General features: G+C 55.4%; 1 protein-coding gene across 2 annotated transcripts in view; it reads right to left on the bottom strand.

Annotated features, from left to right (window-relative positions):
• Positions 1-22,054, bottom strand: part of TMEM255B (transmembrane protein 255B) — a 38,191-nt gene extending 16,137 nt beyond the window's left edge. For both annotated transcript variants that reach the window (XM_032611494.1, XM_032611495.1), the window contains exons 1-3: positions 21,939-22,054; positions 15,453-15,595; positions 12,820-12,882 (exon numbers count right to left, since the gene is read on the bottom strand). In XM_032611494.1, coding sequence (XP_032467385.1) covers positions 12,820-12,882; positions 15,453-15,595; positions 21,939-21,993 — 261 coding nt within the window. In that variant the 5' untranslated portion in view covers positions 21,994-22,054. The remainder of the gene's footprint in view (positions 1-12,819; positions 12,883-15,452; positions 15,596-21,938) is intronic.
• Positions 22,055-25,366: the final 3,312 nt, after the last annotated feature.

The raw sequence follows: 25,366 nt of genomic DNA, 5'->3' as shown, positions 1-25,366 counted from the left end.
ACTACAGGAAAACACATAAAAGACTCAGAAGGCGCTTTTCCGCTGTCCCGGGAGCCAGGCAGGCCCGCGTCTCCAGCGAATGAAAGGCCTGCGTCTGCTCTGCCTGCCACGTCCTCCCGCTTCCTCCCCGGACCTTCCAGCCGCCCCGGGCTCGCGCCCTTCGCACAGAGACACTCAGCCCACGGTTCATCCTTCGTAGAGGCTGGAGCGTGAGGCCGCCCCGTCTCATCTTAGCATCGGCCGGAGAGCAGGGCAGCTCCCGTGACTGACCGCGAGGGCCTGGATGCCGTAGCCCGACGGGAAGGAAGCTGGGCAGAGCTTCCGGCCAGAGGGGCCCAACACAGAGACGCAACCTGAACAACATTGCTTTGGAGCTCCACGTCCTTCAGCATGGGGCACCCATCTCATCCTGACACTCCAGCCGCGTAGGGAGGGAAAGTACCGGTTCTGACCCGGAACTCCCACCCCAGCCTTACGGAGAGGCCACAGCTACAGTCAAGTTCAGACGCAGCCCCGACCCCTCCCAGACCCCCAAGTAGTTGTGACCTCAGGAAGGGAGGATGACTTTCTGGCACAAAAGCGATGGGAGGGACAAACTGCTCCCCCAGCAAGTGTTCCCCAGCACCTGCTTTGTCCCAGACGCCGGGCCGGCACCGGGTCCAGCCGTGCACTCGGTCCGGGATACCTGCTCCTACAGACAGCCACGCAGCCTGCGGCCTGACACCCCTGGGATAGCACCGTTCCCCCTCCCCGCCTCCCTCAGGGCCACTGCCAGTGTCCCTAAGGAGTGGAGCTGTCCCCAGCGACGGGTCTCCTAGGACCAGTGGGTCTGCGGCTAGCCTGGTCACCGGGACCTCGTCAGAAGTGGGTGTCTGCCCAGCCCCGTGTGCTCCAGCACAGGTGCTGGTTCAGGAAGTCCATTAGGCACTGCAGTCGCCTGAGACGCTCCCAGAAGTGGCCCCTGAGGCCCTGTTGCTTCTCTCACCACCAGCGGGTGAGCAAAGCCATCGTCGGACCCGCTGCCCTGGTGAGTCTTCCACGCACCGACTCAACGCCTCAGAGCACGCCCTGCTCCACGCTGGCCACTGGCCGGCTCCGCCCCAACTGTGGCTCGGTCACAGTCTCGGCCGAGAGACGCTCACATCACACCTCCACCGGATTTCATCCAGGTCTCCACAGACAGCACACAACTTGCAAAGCGTCTCCTAGCACGCAGGGCTGCCCACAGCTGGGTGTGTAAACGTGTTCTGACTCTGTTTGCACACGTCCCCACGACTTGAACGTCCTCATCAACCTTCAGCTGACTCTGCTCGGCTGCCCTTCCTCCCACTGCCCTGGAAAAAGTAAAAGCCAGAGCTAGCACCACCTCACACGTGGTAAACTCGGCTCTGGGGTGACCGCACGCGTGCTACTGCCCGGGAACCACCAGGGTCCAGTTGACGGCGCTGGGAAAGACATTGGAAGTTCTCTCCTCCAGCGCTTCGGACTGGAAATAGGAAACCGGACAGGACGAGCAGCTGCCCCTTGGCCGAGGCCTGCGTGTCCTGGTTTCGGTCACAGCCGCCACGTCCTTTCCAGGCCTCGCTGCCCCTCGAGCAGCCTAGTGGTTTAACAACGTTACCACAAGGACCCGCTCACGCCCCGAAGGCCCCTCTCTAACACGAGGGCTGCCGGGCCGACAGATGTCGCAGACAGGATCTGTCTGTGACTCTAGCAATTAAGGAAGGCACTAGATTAGGGTTGGGACTGTGTCTCCTTGTCCTGTCAGGGTCTCTTCTGGGAGAAGGGCAGCTGTTACTCAGTGGGGGAAGGTCATCTTCAAATCTCCGCTGGGCCCACAGAGTTTACTACATTCCAGCAGGGGAAAGTGATTTTCAAAAACAAACACCAAACAGATAAGGATGTGATAAGAAGGAGGCTGCCTGGAGCCAGATGAACGGTAGAAAGTGGAGACGGGAGCAGTTAGCCCCGACCACAGGGTCCAGGCAAGAGGCGACGCGGCTAAACCAGGACCGAGGGAAAGTGAGAGCTGTGAACACACACACTGAGGAGAAGGCGGTAACACCTTAGAGAACTAGGAGAGAAGAGCAAACTTAACCCAGAACCAGCAGAAGCAAGGCACTAGGAAAGGCTTCAGCAGAGATAAAAGAAACAGAGCAGAAAAGCAGCAAAGGGAATCGAGGTAACTGCAAGTTGGTTCTTTGAAACTATTAACAGAACTGACACGCCTTGTTTGGTTCTCGGCCTTATCTGCCAAGAGCATCCACCTTCCTGCCCCGGCCCGCGGATAGACCTTCCAGCTCTGCTCTGCCGTCACTGCCTCTCCCCTGTCCGCCCCAAGGGGCCCCCAGCTGCATGTAGAGGTCGAAGCCCCATGAGTTCAGGGTCCCCCCACCCCCCAGCCCCAGCCCCCAGCTGAAGAAAGAACTGGACGGGTGTGCAGGCCCTTTGGTGGAGCACGGGGTTGGAGGTGGGACAGCGTGTGAACCTGGTCACCACCCTCCCGCCCCTGCCTGCCAGGAACCCCATCACTAGTGGGCCCTCACGGGGAAAGCCCAGCGCCCCCTGCACAGCCTCCACGTGGGTCACCGTGGACCTCGCAGACTTCCTCCCCGATGGCCCTCAGATCCCCCAGCACCCCAATGTCTGCCTGCCCAGCCCTCGAGGCCTTGCTGTCTCAGCCCCGCCCAGCTCAGTCCTGGCGGAGCAGAGACCAGCTTGGCTTCTACACGGGAAGGTGAAGGGCCGAGGAGACTCCTGTGATGTCAAGACCCGGAGCAGGGGGTGCCGGAGGGCACAGCCAGGACCCCCTAGCACAACACTCGAAGGAGCAGAAGCCCAGCAGACGGAGGCCGGTACCCTAATCCTCTGTAGGAAACGCGCTTCTACCGCTAAGTGACGTCCCATCTGTCCTTCTAGTTCAGGGGGTTTTAAACTATGTTCCGGGAAGATTCCAGTGTATGCGTCTGTGTGTGTATCTCTGTGTGTGTATATGTGTGTCTCTGTGTGTCCGTGTCTCTTGTGTGTGTGCGTGCGTGTGTCTGTGTGTGTCTGTGTGTCCGTGTGTGTCTTTTGTGTGCGTGCGTGTGTGTCTGTGTGTGTATATGTGTGTCTGTGTGTGTCTCTGTGTGTCCGTGTGTGTCTCTTGTGTGCGTGCGTGTGTCTGTGTGTGTCTGTGTGTGTCCGTGTGTGTCTCTTGTGTGCGTGCGTGCGTGTGTCTGTGTGTGTATATGTGTGTCTGTGTCTCTGTGTGTCCGTGTCTCTTGTGTGCGTGCGTGTCTGTGTGTGTGTGTATATGTGTGTCTGTGTGTGTCTCTGTGTGTCCGTGTGTGTCTCTTGTGTGCGTGCGTGTCTGTGTGTGTATATGTGTGTCTGTGTCTCTGTGTGTCCGTGTCTCTTGTGTGCGTGCGTGTGTGTCTGTGTGTGTATATGTGTGTCTGTGTGTGTCTCTGTGTGTCCGTGTGTGTCTCTTGTGTGCGTGCGTGTCTGTGTGTGTATATGTGTGTCTCTTGTGTGTGTGCGTGTCTGTGTGTATATATGTGTGTCTGTGTGTGTCTGTGTGTCCGTGTGTGTCTCTTGTGTGTGTGCGTGCGTGTGTCTGTGTGTGTCTGTGTGTCCGTGTGTGTCTCTTGTGTGTGTGCGTGCGTGTGTCTGTGTGTGTCTGTGTGTGTCCGTGTGTGTCTCTTGTGTGCGTGCGTGCGTGTGTCTGTGTGTATATATGTGTGTCTGTGTGTGTCCGTGTGTGTCTCTTGTGTGTGTGCGTGCGTGTGTCTGTGTGTGTCCGTGTGTGTCTCTTGTGTGCGTGTGTGCGTGTGTCTGTGTGTGTATATGTGTGTCTGTGTCTCTGTGTGTCCGTGTGTGTCTCTTGTGTGCGTGCGTGTCTGTGTGTGTGTGTATATGTGTGTCTGTGTGTGTCTGTGTGTGTCCGTGTGTGTCTCTTGCGTGCGTGCGTGCGTGTGTCTGTGTGTGTCTCTGTGTGTCCGTGTGTGTCTCTTGCGTGCGTGCGTGCGTGTGTCTCTGTGTGTCCGTGTGTGTCTCTTGCGTGCGTGCGTGCGTGTGTCTGTGTGTGTCTGTGTGTGTCCGTGTGTGTCTCTTGCGTGCGTGCGTGCGTGTGTCTGTGTGTGTCTCTGTGTGTCCGTGTGTGTCTGTTGTGTGCGTGCGTGCGTGTCTGTGTATATGTGTGTCTGTGTGTGTCTCTGTGTGTCCGTGTGTGTCTCTTGTGTGCGTGCGTGTCTGTGTGTGTATATGTGTGTCTGTGTGTCTGTGTGTCCGTGTGTGTCTCTTGTGTGCGTGCGTGTGTCTGTGTGTGTCTGTGTGTGTCCGTGTGTGTCTCTTGTGTGCGTGCGTGCGTGTGTCTGTGTGTGTCTGTGTGTGTCTGTGTGTGTCTCTTGCGTGCGTGCGTGCGTGTGTGTATATGTGTGTCTGTGTGTCTGTGTGTCCGTGTGTGTCTCTTGTGTGTGTGCGTGCGTGTGTCTGTGTGTGTCTGTGTGTGTCCGTGTGTGTCTCTTGCGTGCGTGCGTGCGTGTGTCTGTGTGTGTCTCTGTGTGTCCGTGTGTGTCTCTTGTGTGCGTGCGTGTCTGTGTGTGTATATGTGTGTCTGTGTGTCTGTGTGTCCGTGTGTGTCTCTTGTGTGCGTGCGTGTGTCTGTGTGTGTCTGTGTGTGTCCGTGTGTGTCTCTTGCGTGCGTGCGTGCGTGTGTGTATATGTGTGTCTGTGTGTGTCTGTGTGTCCGTGTGTGTCTCTTGTGTGTGTGCGTGCGTGTGTCTGTGTGTGTCTGTGTGTGTCCGTGTGTGTCTCTTGCGTGCGTGCGTGCGTGTGTCTGTGTGTGTCTGTGTGTGTCCGTGTGTGTCTCTTGTGTGTGTGCGTGCGTGTGTCTGTGTATGTCTGTGTGTGTCCGTGTGTGTCTCTTGTGTGCGTGCGTGCGTGTGTCTGTGTGTATATATGTGTGTCTGTGTGTCCGTGTGTGTCTCTTGTGTGTGTGCGTGCGTGTGTCTGTGTGTGTCTGTGTCCGTGTGTGTCTTTTGTGTGCGTGCGTGTGTGTCTGTGTGTGTATATGTGTGTCTGTGTGTGTCTCTGTGTGTCCGTGTGTGTCTCTTGTGTGCGTGCGTGTGTCTGTGTGTGTCTGTGTGTGTCCGTGTGTGTCTCTTGTGTGCGTGCGTGCGTGTGTCTGTGTGTGTATATGTGTGTCTGTGTCTCTGTGTGTCCGTGTCTCTTGTGTGCGTGCGTGTCTGTGTGTGTGTGTATATGTGTGTCTGTGTGTGTCTCTGTGTGTCCGTGTGTGTCTCTTGTGTGCGTGCGTGTCTGTGTGTGTATATGTGTGTCTGTGTCTCTGTGTGTCCGTGTCTCTTGTGTGCGTGCGTGTGTGTCTGTGTGTGTATATGTGTGTCTGTGTGTGTCTCTGTGTGTCCGTGTGTGTCTCTTGTGTGCGTGCGTGTCTGTGTGTATATGTGTGTCTCTTGTGTGTGTGCGTGTCTGTGTGTATATATGTGTGTCTGTGTGTGTCTGTGTGTCCGTGTGTGTCTCTTGTGTGCGTGCGTGTGTCTGTGTGTGTCTGTGTGTGTCCGTGTGTGTCTCTTGTGTGCGTGCGTGCGTGTGTCTGTGTGTATATATGTGTGTCTGTGTGTGTCTGTGTGTGTCCGTGTGTGTCTCTTGTGTGTGTGCGTGCGTGTGTCTGTGTGTGTCTGTGTGTGTCCGTGTGTGTCTCTTGTGTGCGTGCGTGCGTGTGTCTGTGTGTGTATATGTGTGTCTGTGCCTCTGTGTGTCCGTGTGTGTCTCTTGTGTGCGTGCGTGTCTGTGTGTGTGTGTATATGTGTGTCTGTGTGTGTCTGTGTGTGTCCGTGTGTGTCTCTTGCGTGCGTGCGTGCGTGTGTCTGTGTGTGTCTCTGTGTGTCCGTGTGTGTCTCTTGCGTGCGTGCGTGCGTGTGTCTCTGTGTGTCCGTGTGTGTCTCTTGCGTGCGTGCGTGCGTGTGTCTGTGTGTGTCTGTGTGTGTCCGTGTGTGTCTCTTGCGTGCGTGCGTGCGTGTGTCTGTGTGTGTCTCTGTGTGTCCGTGTGTGTCTGTTGTGTGCGTGCGTGCGTGTCTGTGTATATGTGTGTCTGTGTGTGTCTCTGTGTGTCCGTGTGTGTCTCTTGTGTGCGTGCGTGTCTGTGTGTGTATATGTGTGTCTGTGTGTCTGTGTGTCCGTGTCTCTTGTGTGCGTGCGTGTGTCTGTGTGTGTCTGTGTGTGTCCGTGTGTGTCTCTTGTGTGCGTGCGTGCGTGTGTCTGTGTGTGTCTGTGTGTGTCTGTGTGTGTCCGTGTGTGTCTCTTGCGTGCGTGCGTGCGTGTGTGTATATGTGTGTCTGTGTGTCTGTGTGTCCGTGTGTGTCTCTTGTGTGTGTGCGTGCGTGTGTCTGTGTGTGTCTGTGTGTGTCTGTGTGTGTCCGTGTGTGTCTCTTGCGTGCGTGCGTGTGTCTGTGTGTGTCTCTGTGTGTCCGTGTGTGTCTCTTGTGTGCGTGCGTGTCTGTGTGTGTATATGTGTGTCTGTGTGTCTGTGTGTCCGTGTGTGTCTCTTGTGTGCGTGCGTGTGTCTGTGTGTCTGTGTGTGTCCGTGTGTGTCTCTTGCGTGCGTGCGTGCGTGTGTGTATATGTGTGTCTGTGTGTGTCTGTGTGTCCGTGTGTGTCTCTTGTGTGTGTGCGTGCGTGTGTCTGTGTGTGTCTGTGTGTGTCCGTGTGTGTCTCTTGCGTGCGTGCGTGCGTGTGTCTGTGTGTGTCTGTGTGTGTCCGTGTGTGTCTCTTGTGTGTGTGCGTGCGTGTGTGTATATGTGTGTCTGTGTGTGTCTGTGTGTCCGTGTGTGTCTCTTGCGTGCGTGCGTGCGTGTGTGTGTCTGTGTGTCTGTGTGTCCGTGTGTCTCTTGTGTGCGTGCGTGTGTCTGTGTGTGTCCGTGTGTGTCTCTTGCGTGCGTGCGTGCGTGCGTGTATATGTGTGTCTGTGTGTGTCTGTGTGTCCGTGTGTGTCTCTTGCGTGCGTGCGTGCGTGCGTGTGTCTGTGTGTCTGTGTGTCTGTGTGTCCGTGTGTGTCTCTTGCGTGCGTGCGTGCGTGTGTGTGTCTGTGTGTCTGTGTGTCTGTGTGTCCGTGTGTGTCTCTTGCGTGCGTGCGTGCGTGCGTCTGTGTGTGTCTGTGTGTCTGTGTGTCTGTGTGTCCGTGTGTGTCGCGTGCGTGCGTGCGTGCGTCTGTGTGTGTCTGTGTGTCTGTGTGTCCGTGTGTGTCTCTTGCGTGCGTGCGTGCGTGCGTCTGTGTGTGTCTGTGTGTCTGTGTGTCCGTGTGTCTCTTGTGTGCGTGCGTGTGTCTGTGTGTGTCCGTGTGTGTCTCTTGCGTGCGTGCGTGCGTGTGTGTATATGTGTGTCTGTGTGTGTCTGTGTGTCCGTGTGTGTCTCTTGCGTGCGTGCGTGCGTGTGTGTGTCTGTGTGTCTGTGTGTCCGTGTGTGTCTCTTGCGTGCGTGCGTGCGTGTGTCGGTGTGTGTCTGGGTGTCTGTGTGTCTGTGTGTCCGTGTGTGTCTCTTGCGTGCGTGCGTGCGTGTGTCTGTGTGTGTATATGTGTGTCTGTGTCTCTGTGTGTCCGTGTGTGTCTCTTGTGTGCGTGCGTGTCTGTGTGTGTGTGTATATGTGTGTCTGTGTGTGTCTGTGTGTGTCCGTGTGTGTCTCTTGCGTGCGTGCGTGCGTGTGTCTGTGTGTGTCTCTGTGTGTCCGTGTGTGTCTCTTGCGTGCGTGCGTGCGTGTGTCTCTGTGTGTCCGTGTGTGTCTCTTGCGTGCGTGCGTGCGTGTGTCTGTGTGTGTCTGTGTGTGTCCGTGTGTGTCTCTTGCGTGCGTGCGTGCGTGTGTCTGTGTGTGTCTCTGTGTGTCCGTGTGTGTCTGTTGTGTGCGTGCGTGCGTGTCTGTGTATATGTGTGTCTGTGTGTGTCTCTGTGTGTCCGTGTGTGTCTCTTGTGTGCGTGCGTGTCTGTGTGTGTATATGTGTGTCTGTGTGTCTGTGTGTCCGTGTCTCTTGTGTGCGTGCGTGTGTCTGTGTGTGTCTGTGTGTGTCCGTGTGTGTCTCTTGTGTGCGTGCGTGCGTGTGTCTGTGTGTGTCTGTGTGTGTCTGTGTGTGTCCGTGTGTGTCTCTTGCGTGCGTGCGTGCGTGTGTGTATATGTGTGTCTGTGTGTCTGTGTGTCCGTGTGTGTCTCTTGTGTGTGTGCGTGCGTGTGTCTGTGTGTGTCTGTGTGTGTCTGTGTGTGTCCGTGTGTGTCTCTTGCGTGCGTGCGTGTGTCTGTGTGTGTCTCTGTGTGTCCGTGTGTGTCTCTTGTGTGCGTGCGTGTCTGTGTGTGTATATGTGTGTCTGTGTGTCTGTGTGTCCGTGTGTGTCTCTTGTGTGCGTGCGTGTGTCTGTGTGTGTCTGTGTGTGTCCGTGTGTGTCTCTTGCGTGCGTGCGTGCGTGTGTGTATATGTGTGTCTGTGTGTGTCTGTGTGTCCGTGTGTGTCTCTTGTGTGTGTGCGTGCGTGTGTCTGTGTGTGTCTGTGTGTGTCCGTGTGTGTCTCTTGCGTGCGTGCGTGCGTGTGTCTGTGTGTGTCTGTGTGTGTCCGTGTGTGTCTCTTGTGTGTGTGCGTGCGTGTGTGTATATGTGTGTCTGTGTGTGTCTGTGTGTCCGTGTGTGTCTCTTGCGTGCGTGCGTGCGTGTGTGTGTCTGTGTGTCTGTGTGTCCGTGTGTCTCTTGTGTGCGTGCGTGTGTCTGTGTGTGTCCGTGTGTGTCTCTTGCGTGCGTGCGTGCGTGCGTGTATATGTGTGTCTGTGTGTGTCTGTGTGTCCGTGTGTGTCTCTTGCGTGCGTGCGTGCGTGCGTGTGTCTGTGTGTCTGTGTGTCTGTGTGTCCGTGTGTGTCTCTTGCGTGCGTGCGTGCGTGTGTGTGTCTGTGTGTCTGTGTGTCTGTGTGTCCGTGTGTGTCTCTTGCGTGCGTGCGTGCGTGCGTCTGTGTGTGTCTGTGTGTCTGTGTGTCTGTGTGTCCGTGTGTGTCTCTTGCGTGCGTGCGTGCGTGTGTCTGTGTGTGTCTGTGTGTCTGTGTGTCTGTGTGTCCGTGTGTGTCTCTTGCGTGCGTGCGTGCGTGTGTCTGTGTGTGTCTGTGTGTCTGTGTGTCCGTGTGTGTCTCTTGCGTGCGTGCGTGCGTGTGTCTGTGTGTGTGTGCATGCACGTGCATATGGCTGCGGGTGGGCAGAGGCGGCAGTTAACAAGCTGCTTTAAGCCCTTAACTTCTCCATCCCCGGCCGTGGGGACCAAGCTAGACTGCAGAGCTGTTGGTGAAATCAGGGACTCTGATGTCTGGGCAAGGAGAAAGCAAGAACTCATTCGTCAATGGGAAAATATCAAAAGCTGACTCCGCTGAGGGCATTCTTTGGACATCACTGGAGACTGATGCCATAACGGATAGAGATCGTAGAGGAGCCATTTGTAATGATTAGATTCCACCCCTTAGCTTGAGCAGAGTAAAATGTTTACAGAAAAAATGATACCATATCTGGGACTTGCTTCAAAATACCACTCAAGATCGGTCATGAGTCGACATTGGATGAAGTTGGGAGACGGATACAGAGGGTTTGTTATACTATTCTGTCCACTTCTGCATATATTTAAATTTTTCTATTGCAAAAACTTAAAATGAAGAGAAAGCAAGGGAAAAGAGAGCGTTCTTGCAAACCTAGAAGCATCTGAAACAAGCACTGTCTCCAGCTGACGTTTTCTCAGCTTCCTATTGCTTCCTTTGCTACAACCTGAATGTTTTGACTGACCTCCGTGCTTCAATACAGTAAGTAACAACGGCTACTAGTCTCCGAACACCCGTTACGGACCAGCGCGGCACTGCATGTTCTCGCGTGCGTTGACTCGGATGCTCAACAATCCTGAACGTGAAGAAACCGAGGCTCACGACAGTCAAGATGACAGACATACTAATGGTCGACACAGGTTTCAGCTCTCACGAATATTAACTTAAATGTTAGATGGTGAAACACGTGTTTATTGTACAAGGTAATTCTGGAGGAATGCTTTCCTGAAAGGGCCGAAATGAGATTCTACAGACAACACACGCAACCTCAGGCAGAAAGCTCTGGTCTATGGAACCTGGTGGCCCCGTCTTGCCTGGGATTCAGGGTGGCTTCCTGGGAGGCTGGACCCTGTCTGGGGGCTAGGGTCAGTTCTGGATTTTTATCCTCCCACTCCAAGGCCCACATTTCTTTTGCCAAAGCCAAAGAAATAGAACTCCAGCAACTATTTTGGAAAGGAAGAAGTTACACTATCTCTATTTGTAGGTGACATGACCTCATAGACGGACAATCCTCAGGAATCCACTAAAAAACTATTAGAACTAATGAGTGAGGCCAACAGGGTTGCAGGATATAAGAGCAACATGCAAAAATCAATTAGATTTTGGGGTTTTTTTTTTGCGGTACGCGGGCCTCTCACTGCTGTGGCCTCTCCCGTTGCGGAGCACAGGCTCCGGACGCGCAGGCCCAGCGGCCATGGCTCACGGGCCCAGCCGCTCCGCGGCATGTGGGATCTTCCCGGACCGGGGCACGAACCCGTGTCCCCTGCATCGGCAGGTGGACTGTCAACCACTGCGCCACCAGGGAAGTCCCTCAATTGTATTTTTATACATTTGCAATGAACAATCCAAAAATGGAAGTTAAGAAAACAATTCCATGCACGATAGCCTCCAAAAGGATAAAATACTTAGGAATAAATTTAACAAAAGAAGTGCAAAACTTCAACTCTTAAAATGACAAAACATTGTTGAAAGAAGATCTAAAGAGATGGAAAACACCCCCAAGTTCATGGGGCGACACTCCCTCAACTGATCTACAGATTCAACACAATTTCTATCAGAAGCTCACAGATCACAGAACGGACTTGAGAGTCTAAAACTAAACACACACATCTATGGCCAAGTGATTATCAATTAGGGTCTCAAGACCATCCAACGGAAAAAGGACGGTCTCTTCACCGAATGGTGCCATGACCGCTGGGTAGCCATATGCAAGAGCTTGAATGTGGACCCCTATCTCACACCACATACAAAATCAACTCAAAATGGACCAAAGACTTCAATGTAAGTGATAAAACTCTTAGAAAACATAAGGGTAATCTTCATGACCTTGGAGTTGGCATGAGATTCTTAGAAATGGCACCAAAATCACGAGCAACAAAAGAAAAACTAGATAAATCGGGCTTCATTAAAATTGAAAACTTTTGTGCCTCAAAGGACACCACCAAGAAGGTGAAAAGACAATCCACGGGATGGGCTAAAATCCTTGCAAATCATATATCAGATAAGGGACTTGTATCTAGAATATATAAAGGACTCGGACAACTCAACAATAAAAAGGCGAGTAACCCGATTTAAAAATGGGGGGCTTCCCTGGTGGCGCAGTGGTTGGGAGTCCGCCTGCCGATGCAGAGGACGTGGGTTCGTGCCCCGGTCTGGGAAGATCCCACATGCCACGGAGCGGCTGGGCCCGTGAGCCATGGCCGCTGGGCCTGCGCGTCGGGAGCCTGTGCTCCGCAACGGGAGAGGCCACGGCAGTGAGAGGCCCGCGTAACACAAAAAAAAAAAAAAAAAAAAAAAAAAAAAAAAAATGGGCAAAGGACTTGAATAGGCATTTCTCAACGACAACCAGAAACAGACATACAAAAAGCCAATCAGCACATGTAAAGAGGCTCAACATCATTAGTCATCGAGGAAACACAAATCCACGAGGAGACCCCGCTTCACACCCAACAGAAGGGCCAGACTAGAAGCAGACGACAGCACACGCTTTCCTCTACGGTAAGTCTACGCGAAACATTTTGAGGAGCTACCACACTGTTTTTCAAAGTGGCTGCATCACTTCACATCCCCGCCAGCTGTGTGCAAGTCTCCACCTTCTCCACACCTTCACACACCCGTGAAAGCCCAGGGCAGCCACTGTGATCCTGGTGATACCTCAGGATGACGGCCGGTGCAGGTAGAGGCGGACACGCCGGCACAGTCTGTTACGATGATTTGGAGACGAGACAGAAAGGGCATATGGTCCAACCGCATCCTCCCTGAACCCTCTCAAAAGTCAACACTGGCTGGCACAATGATTTGGCAAAATTAACTATTTTGAATTCACTAAGAATTAACTATTCTTATAGCTCTCTTCCCCAAAGCACTGCATCAACACGACAGATTCCAAATTGAAATGATCAATAAAAGTCAGGTTTGTAACCTGACTGATCACAGTTGGCACTCATACGTCCCACAGACAAACAGTTGTAGACATGCCCTCTGCAAAGACCTCTGAACCACGGTTCTCCTGGTTTTCCACTGACCCCTTCTCTCTCCTCAGTCTGGGAGAGCCGTCGTCTCACCCCAGACGTAGGAGGAGACGCCAGGCTCCCTGACTCAAAGGCAGACGTTCATACACGCGTGTTTTTGCCTGAACCTTATACGCCACGATTTAAACTAAATACCAACATTCCCAACCCACCCCATCCCCTAAACTTTTCTTCCCATGGCCCAACCTTAGCTGCTAAGACACCACAGGAGGTTGTAGAATGTACCCTACAATCCCAGGGGCGATGCTCACTTAGCCTAAGATGTGAATGGAACCCACTCAACCCTGAGTCCTGGGGTGTACAGTCCACAGCCTGGGAAGCTAGGCACTGACCCTGGGGGTGCTGGATTGGGGCAGGGGCTTTCCCAGGAACACCCACAGCTATAGGGGCAGCACTCGCCACCCCCCGCCGGCATACAGCCCCACGAACCACATTTGAAAGAAACAATGCACATTCTTACCATTTGCTTTCTATTCTCCACCAGGTTGATGCCAATAATTCCTAAGAAAGATCCGAAGCCCAGCTGACACCAAAGAAAAACAAGGGAGAAAGTGCTCGGGTTACACGCCTGGCAGCCTAATGCCCACAGGGAACAGTGACCACCCACCTCAGGACATCCTATCAAAAAGCAAGGCCAGCCATCCCCCCCTCACAGAGCCCAAAGCATTAAGCGGCAGGTAGGTTCATGCCCGTTGGGGTGGGCTTCTCGGGATCCATCGAAGCCAGTGATCGGGATAGAAGCTGCTGAAACAGACCTGTCTCATCTTCCGTGTTCAAATGTTTTAACTCCTACGTCAGTTTAACTCTCGATTCCGGGAAATGAGTGTCTCGTGCCCCCCACCCAGACAGGAGAACTTCCTCATGGTGACCCATCCTCCACGCCTGGTGGTCAGGGAGAGGCCCATCTGAGAGCTTCTCCTGGGCCGTCGTGGGAGGACGGCTGACCCCTCAGGGAGTATCACAGGAAGCTGGAACCAAGGGTGTTTCTGACACGCACACGGCTGACACCCCCTAGAAATGAGCTTTTGACTCAGGTGAGCAGCCAGACATGTAATCTTGGGGCAGGAAGAGGTGGGATGGGGGCTCCAGCCCAGGCAGGAAGGGCACCCAGGGGCTCCTGAGAACCAGTCCGCTTGTTCCTCGGCCTCAGCTCTCGGCCTGGGTGCAGGTGACGCTGGGACATTGGAGAAACACCACGACTGTGCTCATCTCACATCACCCGAGTGTGCCTGGGGGTGCCGGTGGCCTCATCCCCCAACACCCGCCTGGGAAGAATTCCTAAGCTTTCCCTCAGCCTGAAGAACAGAGCTCCAGCAACGCCAGGGGAGGCACCGCTCAAAGCAGCCGATGACAAGCCCCTCTCAGAGGCACAGGGCCGCCCCAAGACCCCGCACTGGAGCCCACGCAGTGGGTGACCCTCAGCTCTGCCCGGCCCGTCGGATTCTGAGTGACCGTGAGAGGCAGAGGCAGCAGCCTAGGGACAGCCGCGTGACTGACTCACACAGCTGTGGCATCTCTAACCATGGTGCCAGATTTAATGCACTAAAAATGAGACCTATTTACGTCCAAGGATGTCTTTACCTGCAAGTATTATATCTATGGAGACGGACGTGAATGCACAGATGTAGTTTTCACCAATAATTTAAGAATTCTCAAGGAGTGAGGAAAGATGAGCATCTTCTTCAAAATATCACAATCTCACTCCAACATAAATGTATTAAAATATATCTATTAAGTCTCACTAAGTTGCATTTTTTTGGATTTGAAAAATTTCCTCTTTCCAAAATGTTGAGGTGTTTACACCTTCTCACCCAGTTTCTTCCTGAGACCCGCCCTCGCTATAAGTCTCAAGGTCGGACGCCATGCGTCCACAGAAGTGACTTTTATCCCCATTTTCTTTGAGCAAACCTCATCTGTTATGTCCACTGTTTGCTTTCAGAACCGTTGAGCTGCAGCCCATTTCACTCTGGTTCTCGCCCAGGAGTCAGGTTCTCTGCAGAGCGAGGCTCTGCACACACCCAGGATGTTCTGAAGGTGACCTCCAGGTGAAATCCTGAGCCAGTGAAGCGTAGAGAACACTGCAAAATCCTACTCAAGATCGACCTTCTCTGCCGGTCACCTGGGGGATGCGTCCTCACAGCCGCCAGCCTCCACATCCCTGGCTCCCCTCCCGTCCAGGACACGGGCCGGGAAGCAGAGTCTCATGGAAGCTCACTGAGAATACTACCTGCACAGACACTATTTATGTAGGTTTACTCAGAAAGTATACACAGGAAGATAATGTAGATTTATAAAGCACAGATAAAATCTAAAAATAAAGAAAAATATAAAGAGAAAATGAATGATATTTGTAAAATATCTTCATCCTTGTTAAAATGTTATCCACATCATGACTAACCCGCATAATACCTCTAGTGAGAGTAATGAGATTAAATAAGCTTCATTGGTTAAAATCTTGGTGACACGGCCCCTCAGGGCTCTGGTGCATTTGCAGGGCATCGTATCTGATAAAAAGCAATTTCACAGACGCTCCCTGAGTGCGATGCAGACGCTTGGAGCAAATTTTACTGCCAACAAATGGACACAATTCCACAGTTCGGAAGTCTGGAGGATTCTGGATTTGGGGGCCGCTGTTGCCAGGTCTGGCTGGGCTGTGGGTTTACCTCGTGGGGTTATTGCCCAGAAGCAGAGGTGAGGACCACGTCAGCTCGTTTTCCTGCTGATCCCATGCGGTCCCACGAACGCACCTTCTATCCAGGTTTCGTGGCATCTTTTAAAGCTCTGAGTCCAGTTTCCGAGGGGTGGTTTGCTCAGCTTGGTCTCATGGGGCTAAAGCCCAGGCGTCACAGGGCTGGTTCTCTGGGGAGACTCTGGGCCAGGGCCTGTCGCACCTCTTGCCTCCGACCCCTCTCCTTCCCCTCCCCCACCTCTCAGGACCCTGTGCCCCACGGGGCCACCTGAGCATGCAGGATAATTGCCCTAAACCTCCACCTCGGGGGGCTGGGGTGGAGCGTGTCAGCAGCATACGGACATCTGTGTCCCCACGGCCCCCAGGCCCCCCGACCGGCAGACCCCAGGGACCGCGCCACTCACAATGATCCCAGGGTAGTAGCCGCCCATGGTCACGTTCTCCGTCCTGGTGGTGGCAGCGAGGCCGACGGTCAGGATGGAGGTGGACACCACCAGCAGAGACCCCACAAACCACAGGGAAGTCTTCTTTCTTCTCGCAAACCCTTCTGGGGGAGGACAAACAAGAAGCCAGCTGGTAAGGGGCTGGGCTTGGGGAGGGGGGCCCAGGACCTTGAGCGCATCCCGGGTCAGCCTGGATCTCTGCTGCAGCCCCGCTGCTCGCTGGCAGGAGCCTGGGACGCGCTCCCCAGGGACCACCACGGCCTGATTCTTCCCCACCCATCCCCGTGCTCAGAGCGGGACCCCTCGCCACCCCTCCGCCCGCCCTGAGGACTCACCGTCGTCTCCTACAGGGCACCCAGACCCCGCCGGTACCCCTGCATGGCCGCCCTCCCCTGTGGCCCCCACCGCACCCAGGGGTTTCCAGGCACTGTCACCACCCACACGTCTGGATGACGAGCCCCGTGAGGGTGGGCGGGGGCCCTGCCTCGTTCCCCGCTGCGTCCCTGCCACCTGAGACAGTGCCCGCGCACAGCAGCTTCTCAGTAAACGTCAGGGGGTGGCTGAGCCCTCCCCGGGTTCCAAGTCCCCCGACGGCCTCCGTCCTGGCTTCACCCCACACAGCAGCAGTCACGCTGGCCGCTTAAGGAGCATCTGCCCCGCGCCTGGTCTTACTGAGCACTTTACCTGCATGAAAAGCACCCCTGGGCCTTGCCAAGTCCGTGACCCTGGACCCTGCCCTACTCCAAGACTGCGCAGAGGACCTCTGCACCCTGCCCTGGACCAGGCCGAGCAGGTCCCACACAGAGAGGGGGCACGCGTCTCTCTGCGATGGCCAGCACGTCCACGCTGCTCCATGGGTGCACCTGTGCCCCGGTGTCCACACCGAGCCGTTCCCCGGAGGGCAGGCATCCTGTGTTCTTCCACTCCTGTACCTGGCTCAGTGCCAAACACGCGAGTGGTCAAATGGGAAGGGGTGGAGAGAAGGTATGAAATTGTGCAGAGCCCGCCGCTGCCCACCTGCACGTCCATTACCCTCTCCCCTTGTCAACAGGCCCCAGTTATTGGATGTGGAAACACGCCAGCTGAAAGATGGCATTTTCCAGCCTCTGCTCCAGCTGGGTGATTATGTTCTCAGCAAATAATCTCCATCTCAACAAGGAATGTTGGGTGGAACCTACAGGAAATCTCTTAAAGGAGCCAGTCCCTTTGCCTTTCTCCCCTTCATCCTTCCCGCTGCCTGGAATGTGAACATAAAGGTGGAGCCCCTGCAGCCATTTTGCACCACGAGGGAACCTTGACAATAGAAGTCACACACAAAGAGAGGCAGAGCAGAAAGACAGCCCTGGGTTGTCCACCTCCAAACTTTGATTAGGTAACAGAATTAAATCTCTAGACCATAAACCACTATTGTGGATGTCCTGGTATCTGTAGCCAGAGCTAATTTTAACTGTCACAGAACCCAAGAAAGGAAACCTCCCATCACTGGTGCCTTCCTCCCTCAGGCCTTGACTCCTGGATTTTGTGTGAACCGTTCTTCCTCTCGTGTGTCTCAGGGAAGGCAGGCAAGCCTCGCTTACAATAACCGTAATTGTAATCATTATCACAGCGATTCGATCTCAGATACGCCTGTTCCTACGTGGTCATCAGCAACCACACAACGGAGGCAGAGACACAGGCCAGGCAGAGGCAGGCCGAGGCTCCACACTGAACACAGCCATGCGGGTGTGTTTCGTCTGTGGGAAGGTGAGCCATCTTCATCCCTGTGACTCCAAAACGAAACAGGATGGAAGAAAGACGTGCTGCTTCTTCCCACACCAACGTTTTTTAAATGGACGTGTGTGTGTGTGTGTGTGTGTGTGTGTGTGTGTGTGTGTGTGTGTTTGGTGGGGAAGCGGCTGCTCATTTGACCTCAACCACTGTCTCAGATGACCCCGGGCCCCCGGCCCAGACTGTGCCTTTGAAGATTTACACGCCCCGTCCGCAGTCTCGTCGGCAAAGTTTAACGGCAGGTCAAGGTCACGCCACCCAAGAAAGGGATTGTCACGCACTCAGAAATAGATTACACACAACTCTGAGTCAGCGTGCACACTCAGAATCACTTGGCCAGCCCGGGAGCGCCGCTTCTACCCACTGGTCTGGTGAGGGCGAAGCTCTCAGGAAGGTCACTTCATTTCCTGCGAGGCCCTCACCTCCCTTCACCTGCTCTTTCATTGCTGTTTTCTCGTACTTTTTACTGCAAATATATAAGAACTGTTGAGGGTGAACCATCTATAGGAGTGTCTACAGAAGCACAGCCACAAGTGCTAGGAGACGATTTACACCTTCGGGACCCAGCGGCCCTGGGGTCCCCTTGGTGGGCTTTTCTCTTGTTCACTATTATTCACGGCATCTTACTTGCAAAGTTGTGTGCGTGCAGACAGCAATCACTTATTTTTCCTTGCATGCATTTAGAGCCTGAAACTGAGGGTACAAGTACAAGTTGGTTTGCCCCAGAGTCAGAAAGATCAGTGGTTACAGCCGATCTGGGGTGTCTGTAGGGAAACGGGACAGAAATGGCAAAGCCACTTCGAAAATGAGTGCGTGAGAGGAAAAAAGAAGGCTCCCCTCGGGCGACATTCTGCTCTGGGTGATTAACTTTAGAAAGGCGGGTACGTTGGGAAAAAATGGACACAAAAGTTGAAAACCACCTTCTTCTATGTTTTGGAAGTTAGTGAAGCTGCTACCACGGAAGTTGATGAGACACTCACGCCAGGGCCGTCCAGCAGTCGTGGGGGGTGGCATTGCAGCCTCCGCCCGCCCACCCGCCCCTAGGGGTCACCCCTCCCGTGCGCCGCCCGCCCCGCCAGCCCCCAGCCCCTGCGGATGGACCCAAGGCAGCACCGCCTCCTCATCAGATCTCCTCAACTGTTCTTCCCGAGGTTCCGTCCCCAGCTCCGCTGTAAAATGTCTTTTAAGAGCGAGAAGCCTCTTGAAACTAAATTTTCTGGCACTAAGTATTTGAGAAAATTATCAAATGCCCTCCTCCTCAGAGGACTTCTTGCTGTTCTCCCTAATTTAAGGCGTTACGCGTCTATTTCTGCTCAGAATAACTAACTGAGGCCTCAGCAACTGCTTCAAACCACAGTTCCGGCCCCTGGGCCTTGTCTCTTAGCTCCTGCGGGCCGTCTGCAAGACCCCCTGCAAGACCCCCTGCGGGGATATTCTGGTTCCGAAGGTTCTTGTCTCCGCTTTGACTTGTCCCTTTAGGGCGGTCGCGTGATGAGCGGGGACCTGAGGGGCCCCACCAGACAAACAGCTTTGCTGGGACCTTGTCAAGTCAGTTGGTGACATTCTGACAGGTCACGTCAAACATCTCCTTTGGGACCGTGTAAAGCTTCCTAGGAGACATTTTCAGTATGACTTCACCAGGCTTTCCCTGTATGACTTTCCCTCTGAAACTTCTCCATGACAAAGATCACAAGATGCAGGCTGTCTTCCTTGTCACGATTCGTACCGTGGGTTCCGAGTTTACCGTGAGGTCTGGAGAGACAGGCAGGTGGGAAAGGGATGCTTCTGAGCGACCTCATCCCAATGACACAGACTGGAATATTTTGATTCCAGGTACAACAGGGATGACAAAGAGAAGAGTCCCAACCTTCAATAGTCTTTATAAATAGAGGGTTTTGCATAAAAAATAAGACGAGAAATAACCTCGAGAAAAGGAGGTAGGGTATCCTTCTAATTGCCGTAAGACATATGCATTTTTAGGTCAAGTTTCGGAGAAAAGCGGGTCCACACTGAAGGAAAAAAACAGAATTCCCTGAATTGTTCCCTGGACCTTCCTGTCCCATTAGCAGGAGTCCTACTGTGCGTGTTGTTACAACTGAAGCATCCTTAAGGCGGTGCCCTGACTCCTAGTTAAAATCTCTACTGTTAGGCTTATAGCACTGGTGGCAACTTACACGAACGCTGCCCGAGCTGTCGTGGGGCTGCCAGACCTGCTGAGTGAACGCGCACGGACCCCCGCCCTCTCCGAGCCCTGCAGAGGGAGGACCCTGAGAGCAGGCGCCCTGCGGATCTTGCTTGACAAGCCGGGTCCCCCAGCTTGTATCTCCTCATGCTGAGTGAATGAGGGAACTTCGGTTTCCTGATCTGCAAAGCGCGGGGGTGGGTGTGTGTGTGTGTGACAACCCCCTGCTTGCCTGCCTCTTCACTGTGATAAGGATGCAGTGAGAGAACATCCGTGAGATTCCAGATGCGTGTCTATGCGCATAATGGACGTGTGGTCATGGGTGGTACTAACGTTACGGTGAATCAGCACTTACTCCTGCCCGGGGCTCCACCTGGGAGCGGAGGGGGGGCGTCTGGGGCTGTAGGTGAATCAGCACTCACACCGGCCCGGGGCTCCACCTGGGAGCGGAGGGGCGGCGTCTGGGGCTGTAGGTGAATCAGCACTTACACCGGCCCGGGGCTCCACCTGGGAGCGGAGGGGGGGCGTCTGGGCTGTGGGGCTGAGGCCAAATCTGCATCTCACCTGCCTGCTCACTGTTCTCCTGACTCCAGCCTGTGCAGAATGTCGCTCCCCAGGAGCCCCACCAGCTCCCTGCACTTGCCACCTCCCCTCCCAGCCTCCCCTCCCAGCCTCACCCCCCCAGCCTCCCCCCAGCCTCCCCTCCCAGCCTCCCCCCAGCCTCACCCCCCCAGCCTCCCCCCAGCCTCCCCTCCCAGCCTCCCCCCAGCCTCACCCCCCCAGCCTCCCCCCAGCCTCCCCTCCCAGCCTCCCCTCCCAGCCTCCCCCCAGCCTCCCCTCCCAGCCTCCCCCCAGCCTCCCCTCCCAGCCTCCCCCCAGCCTCCCCTCCCAGCCTCACCCCCCCAGCCTCCCCTCCCAGCCTCCCCCCAGCCTCCCCTCCCAGCCTCCCCCCAGCCTCCCCCCAGCCTCCCCTCCCAGCCTCCCCCCCAGCCTCCCCTCCCAGCCTCCCCCCAGCCTCCCCTCCCAGCCTCCCCCCAGCCTCCCCTCCCAGCCTCCCCTCCCAGCCTCCCCCCAGCCTCCTCTCCCAGCCTCCTCCCAGCCTCTGTGGCTCCACGACCAGGTGCAAGGATGGAGCAGACCTAGGGGCTGCCCCCCTCCACACCTTCTCCATTTAGTGGAGCTGGGAAGGGGGCGTCACAAAGACCGGGGTGGGGGCAGTCACCTCATCACCCCCTCCTTGCCAGGAGGGCCGGGCCTGCCAGAAAGAAGAATGAGCTCATTTAATCATTTCATATCGACAGCAGCCGTGGGGGCTAAGCAACCGTCCCGGGGAAACAGACAAAGGCACAAGGATGTGCCCTGACTGAGCCAACAATTCCCCTTTTATTTTTCTTTTACACAGAACACATCCCCCAAGGGCATGAGTGCAGACACATAAGGTAGAAAATACCCATAATCCCATCCCAGTTACACTCCTGTTTAGTATTTTTAAATAAAAAACCAACTCTCAGTATTTTTTAAATTTAAAGTTCCTCCTCAGAAGAAAATTCTAAGTCAAAAATGCTATTTTTGAAATCAAGTCATTCTAATATAATGATGGTAATAATTGTAAGTAGTTAATAACTAGTCATAACAACTAGTTGTCATTATAATAAGTAACTGTTTTCCAGGAGGATGGAACACGTGCAGCTCAGTCTGTCACAGAGCATTTGGCTTTAGAGAGCGGTGGGTATAGAATTGTTTCTTTCAGGAAGAAGCCAGATGCCTTGATTATCATTTAAAAATCAAGCAACATCACTAATCTGGTTTTTTAAAAGAGACTTTGCAAAGCCACTGCACACAGGGCTGGGAGGTAAACCCCTGCGTTCTCCACTGGACCCCCTGTGAAGCGGCAGCCTGACCCCGAGGCATCACCACTCCTCCGCCCGTCCGTCAGAGCCCCGCTCGCCGTGGAACTAACTACCTTCTCTTTTCTTGAAGGCTTCCCGGCCTCCCCGTCAGGAAAACACCCCCATTACTCCCCTCCCGGTCACTTCCCGGTAGGGAGACAAAGGCTCCGGCTTCCTGTGTCCCGCCGCCTGGCTTTGGCTGCATCGGGCTTGGTGGGAAATCCGCGAATTCGAGATTCCGTGAATTTACGGGGGGAGAAGCCTGGGGAGGGCGCGGATGAGGCGGACAGCCGCGCCAAGAATGCCCTAAGGGCCTTGGTCACTTTCAAGTAGGAAGAAGCCACCTGGCCCCACTAAATGACCTTTTCTTAGAAATTTTTGGAGCCTGAAATGGGGTGGAAGAGATGGCAAAGGAGTGCGTTGTAAGGTTTATACGGATCGTCGTCTATTGTTCGTAGTAAAGGACAGCGGAGAACGAGACGGGGAGAGACAGGCGCAAAGTCTGGACACTCAGGAAAAAGCGGAGGGAGAGGGCCTGTGCCCGCGCCCAGGGGCCCCGGCGGAGCTCGGGCGCCGGAAGACCGGAGCCTGGCTCACCTGTGCGCTCACCTGTCGTGTCCAGCAGGGCCAGGGGCCCGGGCACCGGCGGCGGGAGCGGCTGCATCCCGGGGGCTGCTCCGGGGGGGAGGGGCTGCTTGTTCTCCCGCTGCGACAGCGACCGGGGGGCGCGGTGGCCGCGAGGACCAGATGCCCGAGCACCGCCCCTCCGGTCAGCGTCTGTCCGCTCGCCTCCTACCTGCGCCCCGCCCCTCGCCCCGCCCCCCTGCCCCCTCCCGGTTTTCCCGGAGCGCAAAGCACCAGGGAAGGGAAGGCGATGCGGGGACTGAGAGCCAGTTCCCACCCACCACCACCACCACCCGCGCCCCGCCCCAGACTTGGCACAGGCAAACCTTTAAAGCTGGGACGGTAATAGTATTGAGGATCTGGGGGAAGGAACCCGCGTGCGCTGCTGGTGGGGTTACGCCCGCTGTGACCACTTTGACAGCAGTGTTTGGGAAAGTCGAAGATGGGTCCCTACAAGCCAGCAATTCCCTGCTTAAGGACAAGCCCAAGACCTGTGGTTCCAGGCCCAGCTGCCCTGAGAATCAGCTAAAGACCTTCTTTTCAAAAATTACTGCTGTCGGCGTTCCCTGGTGGCGCAGTGGTTGAGAGTCCGCCTGCCGATTCAGGGGACACGGGTTCGTGCCCCGGTCCGGGAAGATCCCACGTGCCGCAGAGCAGCTGGGCCCGTGAGCCATGGCCGCTGAGCCTGCGCGTCCGGAGCCTGTGCTCCACAACGGGAGAGGCCGCGGCAGTGAGAGGCCCGCGTACCGCAAAGAAAAATAAATAAATAAATAAAAATAAATAAAAATGACCGCAGTCCTGAGCCAACCCAGACGGGTCCAATCAGAACGTCTGACAGTGAAGTAATTGTTGGGAGCCCCAGTCATTCTGAAGGGGTTCCATTGGGGCAGAAAAACTCAAACACAGGGTGGAGCAAAACCGCGGTTTGTGGTGTCGAGGTGAGTATAACACCACTGTGTGCAGGTTTCAGGCGTGGAGAGCAGTACCATTCGCTCACAGCGGCCCCTCCGCGGGCTGCACTGGGCACCCACCCCACATGCTAGACACCACGCCCCGCACTCGGGAAGGGCCGATGGACAGAGGCCCTGGTGCAGCGGGCACCCTTTGGAGAAGAGACAGTGGCCGATAAATGTAATCACTGCAGGAGGTCAGGGGTGGGGGGGCGCTGGGACGGCCACACCTGCTGCGGCAGGGGTGGGGGGACGCTGAGACGGCCACACCTGCTGCGACAGGAGGGAAAGTGCGACTCAGAGAGGAGGGCTCAGGTCACTGGTCACCAGAGGAGACGTCCCTCCCGCCCAGAGGGCGTGAGGTGGGGCCGCTCGGCTGTCTGGGAAGGAGCCCCTGGGCAGAGCAGGGGCAGGCCTGGCATGCAGTGGGCGGCAGGAGGTCTTACCGGCAACGCCAGGGCCCCAGGGGAGCCCACGTCAGAAGGGTCACTGAGAGGGGTTGTAGCGCAGCAGGATGGGAGCCAGGAGGCCGGCAAGGCGGTTAGGATCCAGGGAGAAGTGACTGTGGTGTAGAGCAGGCGGTGAGACGTGGTCACACCAACCCCATACCGTGCAGACACACAGCGGTGCCCCCTAAACACCTTGACTGCAGCCCAGCGAGCCCGAGTTTGGACTTCTGCCCCCAGAATTGCACGAGAATAAGTTGTGTTGTTTTAAGCACAATACACAGTGGTACGTGTGAGGCTTAAGGGCTCTAAACCAGAGCCTCCGTCTGGGGGGCGGGCGGGGGGGGGGAATAAGCAGATCCCGCTGGGAACAGGCCTCGGGGCTGCTGCATCTCCTTCCCCAGCCCACCTTCAACACAAAAGGCTGAAGGAAACCAGAACATGTCGCCCCGAAGTATGTGCGTCTTTGACACAAAAATTATTTGGAGCTGAAGGCTCTGAAGGAGCAGGAAAAGTTCCCCCTTCTGCCTAAAAACAGGAAATAAATTCTCCTTTACCGAGACCGACTCTCACCGGTCGAGAGACGGCCCAGCGGCATCTGCGGGCCTCACCCCTTGCCTTCCCTCCCGTACCCGATGCCCTTGGAAGCCGCACCTGCTCCCCTGCCCTGTGTGTCTGAATCCGCCGTTTTCCCGGGAGTCGCTCCCCAAGCTGTGTGCTAAGCTGCTTTTCTCTTGTTACTCTGCCTTCCGTGTGGGGGTCTGAGCCGAGAACTCAGGGTGGAGGGAACATCACTCCCCTCCCCCACGAGGCCCCCAGGGGTGCAGAGTCCCCAGTGCGGATGACCCTCCGGGGCCCAAACAGAAGCGATGACGGAAACCACGACCAGAGAGCAGCAGCAGTAGGAAACACCTCTGCGAGCTCACAGGAGACCCGCCCGTCGCGCATCGCCCAGGAGGGTGTAGAAGACAATCGCGCAGTGAGCGGTCGCCGTGGAGGCGTCTATTCGCCATTTGCTGGAAGTGAAGGGTAACTCATAACATTTTCTGACAGCAAGCAGGTCTGATTCGGTTGGCTGCTTTGAAAACCAGACCCAACTCTGCCGACCGGAGCCCCGTGTGTGTTGGGAAGGAGCCACACGGGGTCCAGGTGCTCTGTCCACACTCGGCCCTGCCAGCCTGGCCGCTCAGCAGGGTCACCCAGCCGTGGCCGTGCGTGGCCGAGCTCGCGGCCGCACCCCGAGGGCAGCTGCGTGGGCTGGACCTGTGTGTCGTTCCAAAGGTGCGCTGAAAATATCCTTCAAAAATGTGCATGTGTTGCCAGAAATGATACCTTTTTCCAACTAACACGTTTACCGCAGGAGATTTTAGATGCCAACTGGAGCTGGGCAGGTTTTTGGGAATCCTTTCAGGGCTCCGTGAGCAGGGGAGCGTGAGAAAAGCATGGCAGGCGTTAGTGTGCCCCCCCCCACGAGCTCCCCCTGCCCAGGTGAGGAAACTGAGGCCCAGGAGGCTACTCGACGTGACTAGAGCAGACCCAGACCTCCTCCAAAGCCTGCGTGTGGACCTGGCGCGGACATTTTTAGAATTCACCCCCAGGCACCCCCGCCAGGAGACCAAGCAGCACAACCACAGTGTAGGAGGCACTGGCTCTGCGGCTGATGACACCGACTGACACCTGATCCCCCCACGGAGGCCTGAGGACGCCTGCATCCAGCCCAACTCTGCAGGGAGCCGTAGTCGGGGATCAGGGTATTTTTAAAACGTAATGTAATTTAGCTCTTGCAGAGGTAATTATGAGACGATGAGGAAATCTGTCTTCTATTGGTCTGAGGACAAGCAGAGGGTCTGGACCAATTATTACTGACGTTAAGAAGATAATTGATTAAAACAGTTATGAACCCTAGTGCCAAGTTCCTTCCTGCTCAGTGTAATATGTCTGAAGTATCCTTAGTCCCCTGCCTCCACTTCCCTCACCTGAACTCAAGTCCCCACGCCCCCCAGAAACAGCCACATCC

This window comes from Phocoena sinus, chromosome 18 (genome assembly GCF_008692025.1).
Source record: "Phocoena sinus isolate mPhoSin1 chromosome 18, mPhoSin1.pri, whole genome shotgun sequence".
NCBI classification, from domain to species: domain Eukaryota; kingdom Metazoa; phylum Chordata; class Mammalia; order Artiodactyla; family Phocoenidae; genus Phocoena; species Phocoena sinus.
Note: the sequence above shows the minus strand (reverse complement) of the source record. Positions and strands in the feature narration are given on the sequence as shown.